At 36.5% G+C, this 17,431-nt stretch overlaps 1 protein-coding gene across 1 annotated transcript in view; it reads right to left on the bottom strand.

Annotated features, from left to right (window-relative positions):
- The window catches only part of LOC110298025 (interferon-activable protein 205-A-like), a 29,443-nt gene extending 14,258 nt beyond the window's left edge, over nucleotides 1–15,185 (bottom strand). The window contains 6 exon segments of the mRNA XM_021167072.2: nucleotides 4,656–4,844; nucleotides 6,929–7,351; nucleotides 9,924–10,114; nucleotides 10,581–10,736; nucleotides 11,611–11,895; nucleotides 15,029–15,185. Of these exon segments, the coding sequence (XP_021022731.1) occupies nucleotides 4,656–4,844; nucleotides 6,929–7,351; nucleotides 9,924–10,114; nucleotides 10,581–10,736; nucleotides 11,611–11,875 (1,224 nt within the window). The 5' untranslated portion in view covers nucleotides 11,876–11,895; nucleotides 15,029–15,185.
- Between the last annotated feature and the right edge of the window lie 2,246 nt (nucleotides 15,186–17,431).

Raw genomic sequence — 17,431 nt, forward strand, 5'->3', positions numbered from 1 at the left:
CATCACCTGTTTGGTCCTGTTTTCCTACAATTCTTTAAGGGATTTTTGTGCTTCCTCTTTAAGGTCTTCTACCTATTTAGCTGTGTTCTCCTGTATTTCTTTAAGTGACTTATTAAAGTCCTTCTTTATGTCCTCTACCATCATCATGAGATATGCTTTTAAATCCGGGTCTATCTTTTTGGGTGTGTTGGGGTGCTCAGGAGTCGGTGGGGTGGGAGTCCTGCGTTCTGATGATGGTGAGTGATCTTGGTTTCTGTTAGTAAGTTTCTTAGGTTTGCCTTTCGCCATCTGGTAATCTCTGGAGTTAGTTGTTATAGTTGTCTCTGGTTAGAGCTTGTTCCTCAGGTGACTCTGTTAGCCTCTATCAGCAGACCTGGGAGACTAGCTCTTACCTGAGTTTCAATGGTCTGAGTACTCTCTGCAGGCAAGCTCTCCTCTTGCAGGGAAGGTGCCCAGATATCTGGTGTTCGAACCTGCCTCCTGGAAGAAGTTGTGTTCCACTCACCAGAGGTCCTAAGATCCCATGGAGAGTTCTGTGGGGCCTTGGAGTTGTCCTTAGACTCCGCGCCCTAGGTGCCCTGGTGCTTGCACTGTCAGGAAGGGACTTGTAAACGTGTGTTTTTAAGAAGACAATAAGTGGATATTTGCCCAAAAGCTCAGATTACCCAAGATAAAATTCACAGACCATATGAAGCTCAAGAAGAAGGAAGACCAAAGTGTGGATGCTTCAGTCCTTCATAGAAGGGGAAACAAAATACTCACAGGAGCAAATATAGAGTCAAAGTGTGGAGCAGAGACTGAAGTAAAGGCCATCCAGAGACTGCCCCACCTGGGATTTCTTCCCATATATAGTGAACAATCACAGATACTATTGTGGGTACCAAGAAGTGTATGTTGACAGGAGCCTGATTTAGCTGTCTCCTGAGAGTTTCTGCCAGAGCCTAACAAATACAGAGGTGGATGCTCAAAGCCAACCATTGGACTGAAACAGGGTCCCCAATGGAGGAGTTAGAGAAAGGACTGAAGGAGCAGAAGGGGTTAGCAACCTCATAGGAAGAGCAAAAATATCAAGCAACCAGGCCCACAAGAGCTCCCAGCAACTAAACCACCAATCAAATAGTACAAATGGAGGCAGCCATGCCTCTAGCCACATATGTAGCAGAGGATGGCTTGTCTGGTATCAATAGAAGAAGAGGCCCTTCATCTTCTGAAGGATTGATGCCCCAGTGTAGGGAATCTGAGGGAGAGGAGGCAAGAATGGGTGGATGGTTGGGGGAACACCCTCATAGAACCAGGGGGAGAGTGGATGGGATAGGGGGTCTGGGGGTGGGGACCTGGAAAGGGAATAACATTGGAAATGTAAATAAAGAAATATTCAATAAAGAAAAGATAACAAGAATGTTCCTCACAATAGACATCTTTTGAATAGGACTTAGTCCATCTAAGAATTAAGATCAACAATTGATTAATGGGACCTCATAAGGTATAGAAATTGTGGATAGCAAAGAGAACAATTAATGGGGAGATAAAACAGACCATACAGTGGGAGAGAATCTTAATAGACTATACTCTGAAAGTCCAACTGGAATTCAAAAATGATGAAATCTGATGCATTCTTACAGATTTGTCCACAGAGCATCCACCACTTTCAAACAGTTCACTTACGAATTAAACAAATGACACACAGCACTATATAATGATGTCCCTTTGAAAAGACATGTTTATTATTTTTACAGTAGAGAAATGAAATCAAATTTTATTTTTGTAGAAAAACAGAACAATAAGAAATTTTTTCAAATGAAAATACAAAATCAGAAATCAGGTATGAAGATTAAACAATGGTTGGATATACTACTAAAGCTGTCATTTAGACGTGACATTTCTATTTTGGCATCTCTACCTTAATTCCAACTTTTGGGTAATCATTTTCTTCTTCATTTTTTGTGCTTGACTGGACAGTTGATGCTTCTTTTTTTTTCCCAGCCTTGGTGACCTTAAAATAGATAGGGAGAGAGATTCAATAAGATCCAGGCAATTGAGATAAAGCACTGCTTATTTTTCTCCAGTCACCCATCCTTGCCTATTCCACTCAAGGGCCATATAAAATATTTTGCCTTCTGAAAGGCTGTTGATCCTCTTTGCTTTATCTCCTTCATTGTATTGCCTTATTTTGAGCCACCCATTTCTGATTATGTAGCCCTTGAAGAGATAGATCTTTTCAATTAACTTGAGTTAACTTGAATTTATTTGGGTAGTTTAACTCGTTCCCAGATATGGTGAGAGGAATTATAACAAAAAGAAAAAGGATTGATTTATCTTGTTTGAAGCATTGATTAGACTACAAAAAACCCACAAAACAAAAAACAAACAAACAAACAAAAACAAAGACAACAAAACAGGGCTGGAGAAATGGCTCAGTAGTTATGAACACTGACTGCTCTTCTAGAGGTCCTGAGTTCAATTCCCAGCAACCACATGCTGGCTCACAACCATCTGTAATAAGATCTGATACCCTCTTCTGCAGTGTCTGAAGACAGTGACAGTGTACTAGTTAATATATAAAATAAATAAATAAATCTTTAAAGAAAAACAAAATACAACAACAAACAAGGAAAACAAAATACCAAAGCAAAACTACAAGCTTTGGTTTTCTATTAGGATGAGTTATTAGGTACAGTGGGAACTGATGTATTCTTGCATTGATGAATCTTGAAAATAGAGCAACTAATGCATATGTCCCTGTGTCAAAATGCAGCAGCATTTGTATCTGGACTGCTGTATCTAGGGTATATATTGTGTTAAAGCCAATTCTTATATTTCAACGTATTTATTTCACAAGAGCCCCTTGATAATTATGTCTGTCATGAACTATGTTGACACTGACTCCCTTCTTCTTTTAAATGTTCTATAATTGGGTTTCATGCAGCTTTCAAAGTATCTTAGGTGCTCCATTTGTTTATCTTACTTTGGAGTACACTTTACCTCTAGCTATTGCTCCCCAATCTTGGTATCTATAACTGCCTTCACTCATCTGCATATTCATCTTGTCTAAGTATCTCCACACAGTAGCCTAGGTGGATCTCAGTTCCACTACTCATTTTCTTTGTCAGTAACTATTTCTGAGTATTTGAAGTTACATCTATGAAATGGAAATGCTATCTCTATTGCTGTTTAAAGTCCCAAATCATAGTACATATTTGGTGGGTGTTTTCTCTTAGTATAAATGTAACATCTATCATACACTTTTTAAATATAGTACAGGTACAAGATTTGTCAAGTATCCCTAAATTTAAAAATACACATAAAATTTGTTTCTATTTCAGATCTATTTCTATAGATTTCTAAGTCTCTATAAAGATTTAGAGATATTTACTAAATTTCTTATAAGCAGCTGGGAATGAACATCAATCTGAACATATTTCTGCCCGCCATAGGTCATTTTCTTCTTTCCCAGTTTTAGTATCAGCATCATTTATCCAGTTTCATAATGTTATCTCTCAATTGTTTTCGATGTTCTTTGAACATATTTTATTTCTCACTACCATTCCCAAACTGTAATAAAACCACAGGGGCCTTTTATTCTTAAGCAGTAGATACCTCCATTGATCAAAGGGCAATTTATTTTTCCTCTACTTAATACAATTATGAAATAACTTCTTTAATGTCTTGGTAAAGTAGCTGCCTTGTTTTCAAAGTGATAGTCTTTGCAAGTTTTAATGGTGTACATCTATGCTGATTTTCACACTGCCTAATATTTCATAAGCAGTTTACAAAGTTCCTCAACATATAATATTAATATATAATACATTACATATAATAACTGATAGTTGTGTATAACTAATATTTCTGCCTCCAAATGTTTCTCTGTAAGACAAATTTTCAAGACAGGTACAAAATTCTTTTTACTATTGTGTCAAAATGTTTAAGCCTTTATCCTCATAAAACCTTTCAACATTTACCTATTTGACAATGAATAATCCATTTCCTTATTTTGACAATGCAACATTTCTCTGACCTTTTAAGCAAACCTTTGGCCTCATGTTCTCAAATTCTTTCTCTTCCTTATGTAGTTGAATTAATAGTGGTAATGTAAACTTTCTTATATTTTCAAACCATTTATATTTCTTAGCACCTCTCTAACTAACTCTCTCTCTCTCTCTCTCTCTCTCTCTCTCTCTCTCTCTCTCTCTCTCTGTTTCATGTCTTCACAGAGTAAGAAAATAGAACCACAAATTTCTCATGATGAGCTAGAGACCATTATGACTTACGAACAGACAGTCATTTCCCCTCTTAATGTTGAGATTTAATGTTCAACTTTCCACAGGATCAGCCAACTCCTAATGATTAAAGCTGACGTTCAAAGCATATTTGACTTATTCAACATCCTTGCTCTTAATCACATGGAAATCTATTTCCATGTCATTCTAACTTCTTCATACTTCTTGTTATTTAGCAAATATAGAAAAGTTTTGGATTATTTCTCCAATATCCGTTTATAAAACTCTTCCCCTTAGAAATGAGTATAAGGGCATCATCTGAATTTGTTTCTCCAGACACAGAATTGTCTATGTAACATATTAAACACTTCATGTTCAAAATCTTAAGGCAAAAGTCAAGTTCTTTTTTGGCGAATCCATTTGCTGTCTACATCCTACCTTGATGAAACTGTGGTTTCCACTCACTAACTTTGGTTGTCTGCTTTCTCTTTTCAGGTTAAAGCAGAAGAGGTGGAGTTTATCTCCTTCCTTACAGTTGATGTTGTGCCATTGTCCATTCCCCACAACTTCTATACTTCCTGAACCATCTTTTATTTCATAGATTGTGTTCTGTGTTTTCACATTTTTCTGGAAAAGTAAAATTAACATTCATTTTCTAAAAGTTATCTTATCTACATTCACTTTATACATTCAAAAAGATCATTTACTAGAAAAAATAATAGGAAAATATGAAGCCTGTTATAGACATAGGCAAACAAGTATATTCAGTGAAGTCTTACCCAGGAAGTTTTATTACTATTGGCAACATCTAGTGTGTTTGTATCCCAAGGGTAGAGCATCATTAATGAGGACATAGCTGGTATACAATCAAATCAGCTAATGCACAGTTACTCAAAGTTTCAACTTCTTTTAAAGGCAAAGCAGAAGAAAGATTTTCCCACAGTTTCCAGTTTCACACCAGATGCTGTTTTCCTATCAATAGCTTATCTTCCTATAAAGTGACCCAAAACTCCTTGCAGCCTGAGACTTCTGCCTGCAGTCCACCTCTGAGATGTGATGTCTAATTAAACTATAAACACAGTTACTTTCTCATGAGAGAAGGAAAAACAAGGCCATTTCCTCAGGATTGCGGTTACTAGGCAGAACAGCAGGATTCCCTCCTTGAGAAAGTATGCCTCCTCTCTCAGTCTGCTGAGGGTGACAAAGGTCCCAGGTTTCCTCACAGCTAGCAAGCTGGGAGCAGTCTCCTCATGCCAGTTCTCTAGAACTGTAATGATTTGCTTTCTTGATTTGGAGATTTCTTCCTGGAAGTGCTAGGACAATAAATGTTCTTCCTGTTTTCCACTGCTTCTTATTCCTCAACAGCCTGGATTCCCAGTAAATTACTTGAGGTTACGGGAATCGGAACTTTGAGCAGCCTTCTTTCTATCTTCTGCTTGTAAAGGGATGAATTGACATTTGTTCCTTATGTTCGTTCATTCAATAGGTTACAGGGAATCTTCAAAACTGGTTAAGATTCCAATAACTTAGTCACTTAGATCCTCTTCCTACCTTTCTACAATATCATGTCCAATTAAGCCAATGTCCCCAATTACTCAAGCTATTAATCATAATCTTTTCAACTGTGTTCATATGCATAGTCTGTAAATAGTATGCTATAAAGCAATGGAGGTTTTAAAAAGGAATTTAAAAAATGACAGACTAAAAAGAAATAAACCTATAAAGTTTTTAGGACATTTGTTGAGTTCACCAAGGTTATCAGTTTTTATCTGAATTCTGAAAGCCTGAATTTTGCCATTGATGCACAAATGAGATGTCTGTATATATCTAGTAAATTTATAAATCTAGTGAATCTAGAAAAGTATATTGATTTGGCTTCAAAATGTCATTTCATTTAATAGTTGTCAGTTGCCAAGCTAATCAAAAATAATACATTAATTGATCAAGTTTAAATGATTAAACCTGCTATATGTAGAGATAGTCAATTCGTTTTATTGAATGGTTATGAGTTTAAGAGGATGCACTTATCCATCTAATGTACTTATGACTACAAAGTTGTCACAATCAATATCCACACTTGTTCAGGTAATTTTTGAAACAGTCTCCAATTTATACTGTATTGAACATTACTCAAGCTATAACCCATAAAATTTTCAACTATGTTCATATTCATAGTCTCTGAAGAGTGTGCTATAAAACAATGGATTTTTTTTCCATTTTTTAAAATTTTATTATTTTTTATTTTATTAGGTATTTATTTCATTTACATTTCCAATGCTATCCCAAAAGTCCCCCACAAGGAGTTTTAAAAAAGACAGACTAAGGAACCATAAAGCTGACAAAATGAAGAAATGAATAAGTGTTGTATATTTGCATAGAGCTTCAAATACAAACTGTTAGCATGACACCAACCTGTGCCTTGTCACATTCCTGCTCACTGTGGCTGAGAGTAGGTATTTGTAAGTAGTAAAAGGAAGTATCATGTAATTCATTTCCAGAGAGTTCTCTCAGATCTATCTTAGGGAGTTGAGTTTTAAGAGATCACCCAATCTTATTCCCTAATCTGTTTGATGATTTCTCTTTTTATCCCTAGACAAGGTAGAGTCTTGTGTTGCAATACTGCCATTAAACACTAAATGGAAAATTATTATGGACATTATTTGTTTCCAGGTTTGATGTAGAAGGTTAAAAGACAAGTTTTCACACCTTACCTTGTGTAATGTAAACACTCCATAGAACACTGCTCCAGAAGTACCCTTTTGAATATCACAGATCTTAGGACTGGCATTTGCATTTCTGGTAATACTGTTGGGCACTTCAATCATTTGTTCAGGAGCAGCCTCTAACACAGAGGAAGTCTCATTGATCTCCAGGATGCCTTTGCTCTCAAAGTAATTGGATATGGTGATAAAATTATTTTTTGTGAACTTCTCTTTCAAGTCGATGTTGAAAACTTTCACATGGAAATACTGGCTCACTGAAGCCACTGTAGCATGAAACATGTTCTTTACTTCATGTTCTGGTGATTCATATTCAAATGGGTCTGTTGCAGAGAGCACCATCACTGTCAGGGGTTCTGAATGGAGAACAGCACCTCTGGGAATGTTCTGATTTTGGGGTTGTGGTTTTTGGTTCTGTGTTGAACAAATACAGGGATATAAACGTATGAGTTTAGCAGAAATACAAATTAACCTTTACATGAGACAAATCTCAATCTCAACATTGTTCCTAACAATTTTTATGAATTTGTAAAACTGAAGATAAGCTAAACAGGAATTCTTTAGTTGACCAAACGGCCAATGAATTAAAGCATGGGGCTCCATCCACTGACATTTAAACACATTCACTGGAAAGAATAGTTATTTTCTAACATGAAGAAAAGTGTTGAACATTAACAGAGCACATGCTGTTGAGAGCAATTTTATGACATGCTTAAGTGAAAATATAATTAACTCAAACACAATCTTTACAATATGGCCAAAGCAGATAAAAGTGGAAAATTAAATGTTGTTGAATATAGAGAATAATTATCATATACCATAAAGGTGTCACAGGTCTTTAGTTACCACTGAACTCACTGTGGGTAATTTTGAGGATACAAATCACAATATATCTCCACAAGATATAACAATCTTCTATTATTAAATGATCAAAAATACTAGCTGGCTCACAGCCCCTTCTTTTAAGTAGGCTCAAGTAGATTTACTTTGGTTAGAGTCATGTGCTTAAACATGGATAGTAACATTCCTCAACAGCAATGATTTCTGGAACCTGGGAGATATTGGTAGGATCTGATCTCTTTTCTGTATAGTGGCCTGAGCTTCCTGGATTTCAATGGAGTATTTTAATGGAGAGAAGATTGTCTACCTATAAGACCACATGCAAAGGAATGAAAATCTATGAACTTCGTAGATTTTGAGTATATAGAGATAGTATTGCTGTCTCCACAAACTGAAGGAGATGTAAATAGTCTGATCTAGCATGCAACACAGTCATCACTTAAGAATAATTTGTGTATAATTGCATCTAATTTTTTGATCGGTGCAACCAATTAGTATAACATAAAAAAGCAATACAGTTAGTGGTGGTGATTATATATATATATATATATATATATATATATATATATATATATATGTAAAGAAATAGCAATGACTTGATTCAAATTGAAAGGAATGTATATGATATGTATAGAAAAAATTAGTGGGCTATCATGAAAACTACAAAATGGGCATTAAGGCACACAGTTCAAGGATATTCACTGAAGGAGAAATTGAGTTTGAGGTAGTGGTTAATCAATCAATAGAGAAACACAAATAATGATGTAGTCCTTGAATTTTATATTAATTTAGTTTAGGGACTTGGAAAGACAGTCCTGGTATGTAAAATTGGAAAAACAAGTAAGAGACTAGTAACTATTGTAACATGTTACACTAGAGCTTATTCTACACAATTATAAGAAATATGAAAACATACAAAGAATAACTATTCCCTTGGAATCATCCTTCCCTTTCATGTAGATCCCTGGGTCTTGAGGAGACAGATTTGATAAAGATATACCATTGAAGAATGACTGCTCTAAAATCTCTCACTGTATGCACATAAGCTAGTTGTGGGTCTCTGTGTCAATTGCCACTTATGGCAAGAATCATCTTTGATGAGAGGTGAGTGAGGTACGGCTCTATAGGTATAGCAACATATCATTAGGATTCATTTTATTGCCATGCTCCTTTAGTAGAATAATAGTTGTAGGTTTTCTCCTAGGCACATGACCTTTTTAGTCTCAGATTCCTGACCCCTTTAGCAGTGTCTGGTATGGGTTCCATCTCTTGAGATGGGCCTTAATCTCAATCAAAAGTTCTTAGTTACTCTGATTTCAGCTGTATTACTTCTTTGTTTTGTGATCTCTAAGCCTCACCAGATATCTATCAGAGCCTAAACTGGACAAGACAACCTTCATCTATCCTCCTTAGATATGATGGTCCTTTCATATTTCTGGCATTCAAAGAAATATCAGGTTATACGTATCTATAGGAAAAATAGGAAAATCGTGGTCTTAAAAAATACACAGCAAAGTGGAAAACAAACATTGGTTCTGTGTCATAACTGGTAATAATACAAGAGTATATTATTTAGCTAAGCATTATCGATTTCCAACCCAGCATGGATAGGAGTTCTGGAGGGATTTATTAAGGCTAGAGCAAGATACCAACACTTGAATTCAGAGGATAGATGGGTTTACACACTTACATTCCTTTAAGATGGAATTGCTGTACAATGTGTTAAGTGTTCTGAAGAAGTGAGTACCCTAATATGTATTATAAAAAAGTTAACAGGTTAGTCATATAAAAGAAATATATGTGGGAGTACAAGAGAGGAGAAATGGAGTCCATTGCTTCTGACTCTTTGCTTTCCTCTTCTTACCTTGTATCAAAACAAGCAGACAAACTCCTCATTGACAGAGGTAACAAGTTCATTAAGCATTCCATCTAAATGAAAGGTTATGAGTCAGCAAATTCTATATCTGTATTACATATTTTTTGTTTTTGTTTCTGTTTCTGTTTTTATGATGATCTATATCACATCCAGCCTCTGTGTATGTTTGATAATTAAATCTCAGGGAGAAGTGGGGGACATGGTCAGAATTTCAAGACCTGTTCCTGGTATTTGGATTGAAGAAATGAAAGGGGAACAGAAAGCTTGTACCTTAGCCAAAGGAATGTTAGATGAAGCCGAAGATGAGACCTGGGATATTGGTGACTGGCATGTGGCTATGAATTCTTCACAACAGGGAGGCTGATCCGCTTTCCCAGATGCCTTGGTCTTTTTCACTTCAGTCTTTTCTTCACTCATACCTTTCCTTTTCTGAAATTATATCCATTGCCCTGTTAATGAGTCTAATCAGTTGAGCAGAGTGCATCTTCATTATTAGGTAGTAGATTTATTATGCCTGAATATGTTGTGAACTTGAAGGAGTAGCACCCACCCTCTGGTCAGGTCTAAAATATTATCATTAATAGTCCAAAAAATGTGTGTATAAGTGGTTTTGTCAAGCAAATGGAAAATAAAAGCTATATGAATGATTTTTCTATTATTACTTCTATTGTAGAACATAATTGAATTTGAATTAGAAAACTAGGTTTGTGTAAATAGGCAACAACCATGGCTCTACCTGCTTTTCAGGTTCATGAGATTTCTAGTAGGAGTGAACACATATTAATGCTACTTGATCAGTTATCCTCTGAGCTTCAATAAAAGCTTGCAGAGAAACTGATAAGGCAATAAGTACATTATAGACTGAGCAGGGGGGAAAGAAATCACCTCTGCCTGTCTGTACTGCCAGGCCATCACTGTTCCTCAGGCTCACCTGGGCTGTAGAAGTCCCCGCCTGAGCTGTGGAAGTCTCTTCCTGGGTTTCGGAAGTCTCGCCTCTTTCAGAACCTAACATGTGGCTTGTTGATGTAGGTGTTGCAGGACCTGCTTCTTGCCTATTTATTTCCAGTGATGTTTCTCCTGTTACTAGGATAAGGAGGTTATTTTTATCACAACAAATGCATAAAAAAGAAAGCCCACATTTAGCAAAATAGATGGTCTACAGACCATCTAGTATTTCTACCATTTCCTCTTCGCTGCATTTATATCAAGGCTAAGTCCATAGCTTACTCTAGTGACATAGCACCAAAGGCACAAGATTTGATACCATTTCCCATTAGTCAGTTTTCCTTACCTTTCCCATATAAAATGAGAAAACCCTTCATGTTTGTGATTCCCATGTACCTCAGCCAAGCTATCCTCATTCCCATTCTCCTACATTCTCTTAAAATACAAAATTTTATCACATCAATTTGTTTTGTGTATAATACACTCAAATAATAGATACAAGTAAAAGGAAATCTGACATAAACTTATAAAATGTGATTAAAACTTTCTAAAATTTTTTACCCAACTCAATAATTTTATGAAAGGCAGTGCTGCCTCGTGCCTTCTTAGGGCAATATTTAATCAAAATATATCCTTATTTTTGTTAATACAGAGGATAAATAGATTAGTATTCTTAATAGAACTGGTGAGATGATTTTTTAATATATATATTTAAATATAACATAATTTTGTATTTGGGATTTATTACTTTTGAACATCTATGTTACATCTGGAACCCCAATCTTTGATCAACTTCTATTTTTGTCTTTAATGCATGCATCAAATATGCTCCATAAATTATAAGCAACCACTGGAAGATGAACGTCCTCAGCAGCCAATCCAAATGACCAATATGGCCATGGTCTTTGAGGTGTAAACCGGAGATATGACAGCTATGTGTGGACTTCAAGGTTATGAAGGGAGTAGAGACAGTAAGACACGGGTGGGATAGGGGTTGTTTGTTCCATGTTACCTTCTGATCTCTCTTTTTTAAGAATTTCAGCACGTTTTTTAAGAGTTGGTACACGTTCACAAAAGTTGATCAGTTTGCCCAATCCAGCATCAGCTGGAAATTTCTTTGCCATCATGTTAGCAATCTGAAACGTGGTATATTTCTCTTGGTTGTCTTCTTCCAGTCTTAAATCACTGGCCATCAATGACTTAAATAAGCTGAATTGATGCTTATTGATACATTCAAGTCCTTCCAGCAGAACAAGTCTCTTATATTCATTCTCCATCTTTCAAGTTGTTGGTTATACTAGAAGAAAAAGTTCGCATATATTGTACATGTATTCAGAAATTAAAAAAAAAAAGACATGATTATGGGAATGAATGAGCTATGTGGAAATACTGCACATAGGTATGTTCACAGAAAGAGAGCATCATAGTAGCTGTTTATGTTACAAGGAATATTGGAAAACAATTACCTTACTAGAAAAACCTTTAAAATGATCTTTGTTATTAATAATGATAGCTGAGTTGGGTCAAGGGTAGTTGCGATGAATAGTTGTCTGAAGATATGCCTCTGTGCCAGAACTTGGGAGTGTTGGCTTGTGGCTTCTCTTCTCTTCCTTTTAGGTACCTGAACCTTTCCCTTGTTGACTGTCTGTCAGATCCTGACTCCTTGTACCAAATGTGTAGTGGATTATCTTACACATACATACACAAAAGAAGATTTGAGATTGGATGGGGGGAATGTGTTGAGGGAAGATATTGGGGAGTTGGTGTAAGTTACAAAGTGATTTGATTTTTTTACTTTAAACCTGGATTAAATGGTTAGGAATAAAGAAAAATTTAAAATTACTAAACATACATTCTTCAAAAATGGTTCAGTTTTTCAAATCTTCAGAGTAAGTTGCATAAAATTATATAAATATTTAAATAAAAGCTATAGTGATATATAATGTTATATGCACATCAATGTTTATTATTAAACAGAGAAGAAATAAATTCTAAAAAGAATTCAGAGAAACAGGAAATGTAACCCACTGTTGGATGAACACATGATAGAAAACAATATAGAAATCCTTTAAATACAAAAAGAACAACCAGTGTGTTCCACTCCTTTCAAAAACTAGTTATATAACCAATAGAGATGAAACAGCTATACACAGAAAACAATTACACTTGCATATTTGTTGTATTATTAATCACAATAGCTGAAACACAGAATAAAGCTAAATATCTTTTATTGGATGAGTTATAAAGAAAATGAGAACCCAGGTAGCATGGTACATGGATGAAAGTCCACTATTGGGGAAGTAGAGAGAGAAGGATCAGGAACACACGCCCATTCTTGATTGTGAGACCCTATTACAAAAATGAAAACAAACAAAACAAAATAAAACAAAACAAAACAATACAGTTGCATGGAAAGTAGACATTAAGAGGTCAGGGAGAAGTATCTGCTGTGCAAGCCTTATAGCCTGAGATTAGATCCCTGAAACTTTTATAAAGAAACAACTTCCCAAATTTGTTCTGTGATTTCCACATACATACTGAGATTAGTATATAACTGCTCACTCCCCTACAAAACACACATCAAGTATTCATTAGCCATTCACAGCAATGAATTTCTGCCATTTGGAGTTTGAATGAGTTTGAACGAAACTGGAGATAAATATGTTCAGTAAAACATGGCAGATAAAGGGAGACAAATACATCATGTTTCAGTTATTTACAAAAATAACTTTGCAGAATGAAATAGAAGAGTGGTCAATAGAGATGAGGAAGAGGCAGCGACAGGGGAAATATGAAGAAGTTTAATAAAGGACATCAAAACACACCGTAAGTCTCATCCCATAATATGAAATTCTAACACATACAATTAGTGATTTTTGAAGACATGGAAATGCTTGTTACTTGGACTAGACTACCCATTATATGTGCACATTGATTTTATAGTATGCCTTATAAAGGTCTATAAGCTAGAAAAAATAATAACTCTTTTAAAATAAAAATATAAAAGTATATAGCATTTAGAAGGCAGGGATTGCTAGAAATCTCTAAATTTGAGGCCATCCTGGTCGACATAGTCAGTTCTAAGCCGAGCAATGTTACATAGTGTGAGACCTTGTCAAAAAAAAAAAAACAAAAATAAAACAGATCAAAACAAAACAAAAGCACAAAATGAGACAATTTTGAAAGTGGTTTAGAAAAAAAAGAATACCTTGGGATTGCTGACAAAATACTATTTGATGGATTTCAAAAATATTAGAAAAATTTGATGCTGAAAGAGTAATTTAAAGACACCAAAATCCTCCATTAATATAGCTAAGGACCACCCAAGAAATCATCATAAAACCTGGAGGCTTACTGCTTAGTAGTGAAAGATTTCAACCCAAGAAAAGTGAAACCATTTTAATTATATAATTACCAAATTATAACAGATTTTAGTTTTATAACTACATTACTCCCATGACAGTAAATAGTACTATGTAGTAAAATACAAAATTAATCATAGACATTTAACAGGGACATGGTAGTGGATGTCTATGATTCAAAGACTGCAGAGGCAGAGGCAGAGGCAGAGAGTATAAGTTTGAGACTGGCCTCAGCTATGCACCACTTTCCAGGCAAACCAGGATTCAATAATGAAATCATTTTTCAAACAACAATAATAATAACAAGCAATAACATAAATTTAAACAAATATGACACTGAGTAATCATGACTAAGGTTTCAAATTTATGCATACCTCAACTACTGAAAATTTAGGCAAAGCACGATAAAAAATTTGAAACATTTGAGAAAAAAATAGTAACAGTGAACAAGTTTAACTTTAGCCCACTAGAGTTCACCTCCAGAGTGGAATGAAGAAAAGAGTATGGCAAATATTGTCTCTAACATCTCATACAGAAGGGAGCTAGGAGGAGAGCTAAACATAAAAATGTCAAGACACTCTATTTAAATAACTTTATTCACAAAACTGGAACATTTTCTTCTATAGGATAATGAGAGTTTTCATGTTTTGTATAAATCTCAGTTTTGTATATTCACAAAACTGGATACTATATTCATGTTGAAGTGTGGTTTTCATTTAACATTATTTTAGTTATCATTTTTCTTGTTTCTGTCTTGTCTTTTTACACAGTCATTCACCACAAACACCTTGCGCCCATGCCTTCTCTAGTGAAGATAATTGAAGACCTGTGTTAAACACTGACTCAGGAAAAGTTATAGGAATAGGGGTGGCATCTTTATTCTGTCATCTGCCGTCTTCCTAGTGAAGCATCTGAAACCGGCTACAGCAGGTTCAATGCTGTGAGTGCAGCTGGTACCAGCCCTGGCCGCCGCCCCGCCCCCCAACTCCAATACTGATTTTTTTTCTACGTCCCTTTATATTCCACAGATAGATATGATCATATATTTAAGAAACAGACAGGACTCACCTCCCTGGAATTTCGGCAGCGATGTACAGGTGCTGAGATCTTCAGCAACAGAAGTGGCCTGCTTGGTTTGAGCAGGTAGGCAGATAATTCAGAAACTGAGAAAGTGAAAAATGGGGTATAAACGAAGACACCCGTGGTTAGGATACTCTCAGAGTTGTTTCACTATAGCACTAGGTGTCTCTCACTGTGCTGTCTCCCTCGGGTGAGGAGTGCTGAAATAGCCAGGCCTCCTCCCAGTTTTGTTCATAGCTTTCAATTTCCCGGCCTGGGAAACCTCTTAGCTTCCCTTAAACACTGTGGTCACTATGGGAAAAAAAAAATCACAGCTTAGTCAGGCTCACATTCTTTTCTGTTGAATCTCACTAAATAAGAAAGTCCTAACCTTTTGACTTTTGTAGCAATCATATATACACTGGCCACCAGACACAAAACTCACATACATGGTGTACCCAGATCAAGGTGTTAAAACTCCTTGACCAAGGTTCTTCTGCTCTACTCAGATAGGAGTCATGGACAGCTGAGTTGGAGTTTTTATTGCAATAAAGTACTCAAGGCCTAGGAAATAGTCTAACACATCCAGGATTTACAAGCACCAAACCCTTCAGAAGTCAGAGACGTGTGGTTCTGAGGTTTTGGATTGGAGATTTGTGGTTCTGGGATTTAACCACAACTGCCAGCCCAGAATTTGGGAGTTTATAATCAACTTCTGGAAGCAGCAGGTGAAAGATAGTAACAAACAGGAAGTGCCTTTGTGATTCTGGGACCTTGAGAGTGGCTGGTGTCATATCTCATTGACTGAGGTGCTAGAATTCTTAGCCCTTAAGGATTGGTAGCTGTTTGGTATGCACCTGGAAGTCAGTCAACAGTATCTCAGGCTTCAGCTCTTCATAGCCCTGCTTGTCTTTATCCCTGACACCTCTATGCCACTTCCATCACTGTATTTTCTCTCTCTTTTTTAAATTATTCTTTTATTTTACACTTCATATTTTATTCCCCTCCTGGTCTACCCTCTTATTATTTTACATCCCATACCTCCGTACTGATCCCCTGACTCCATGAGGATGTCCCCTCCAACCCCAACCCTACCAGATCTCTAAACTCCCTGGGTACTCCAGTCACTTGTGGGTTAGGTACATCATCTCTGACTGAACCCAGTCCTGGCAGTCCTCTGCTGTATGTGTGTTGGGGGCCTCCTATCAGCTGGTGTATGCTGCCTGGCTGGTGGTCCAGTGTCTGAGAGATCTCGGGGGGGTTAGGTTAATTGAAACTCCTGGTCCTCCTACAGGGTCACCCTCCTCATCATCTTCTTCCAGCTTTTCCCTAATTCAACCTCAGGGGTCAGCAGATTCTGTTCATTGGCTGCCTGCCAATATCTGCCTCTGACTAGCTGCTTGTTGGGTCTTTCAGAGGGCAGTCATGATAGGTCCCTTTTTGTAAGCACTCCATAGCCTCAGTAATAGTGTCAGGCCTTGGACCTCCCCTTGAGCTGGATCCCACTTTGGGCCTGTATCTAGATCTTCTTTTCCTCGGGCTCCTCTCCATTTCCATCTCTACAGTTCTTCCAGACAGAAACAATTATGGGTAAGAGTTTTGACTGTGGAATGGCACTCTATTCTCTTCTGATCATTGTCTTCTTACCTTTCTTATGGTTACCAGCTCAGTTCTTTCTACCAGGTAAAATCAAAAGGCAAGAAAAGGCTAGTTGAGTGAAACTTTTAATGGAGCCTAATATTATAACATGGCTTAAACTAGGATAAGTTTTCCACTTACTCAAAAGTGAGTGGATGTCCTGTTTGCAGCCAAGAAAATTTGTACCAATCAGGGTAAATCTTCAAGCAACTCAAAGACTGTCATTCCATCAATCAAGGCACAGTACCTTAAAGCCAACAAGAAACTGTACTTCTTCCAATGACAGGAGTTTACCCATACAAACGAATGGCTGTGTTTGCTGGGAGAATGGAGCCTTTTGCTTGGGCCTGAGGAGAGATGCTTTCTTCACATCAAGTTCCAAATAATTGTCATTGTAGAAAGGCAAACATGTAGATGGAGGACAACAAAAAATATCAAGTATTACATGGACTTGGAGGAAGGAGAAGAACAGCTCATATCCAGGGCAATGGGCTCCATAGGATGCTGTAATGTTACGCATTTGCCCCAAACCACAAAATGTAAAGAGAAAGAATCTCATGCAAATTATAGATTTGGCTGATAGAGACATATCAATGTGTTCATATAGCGAATGTCTCACTGTTGGGAAATGCTGATAGTGAGGGAGGTGGTACATGAGTTGGAGCAAAGTATATATGGAGACTGTAATGTAGACACTATTCATCCATTTTAAATTCTCTCTCTCTCTCTCTCTCTCTCTCTCTATATATATATATATATATATATATATATATA

Source organism: Mus caroli, chromosome 1, assembly GCF_900094665.2.
Source record: "Mus caroli chromosome 1, CAROLI_EIJ_v1.1, whole genome shotgun sequence".
NCBI classification, from domain to species: domain Eukaryota; kingdom Metazoa; phylum Chordata; class Mammalia; order Rodentia; family Muridae; genus Mus; species Mus caroli.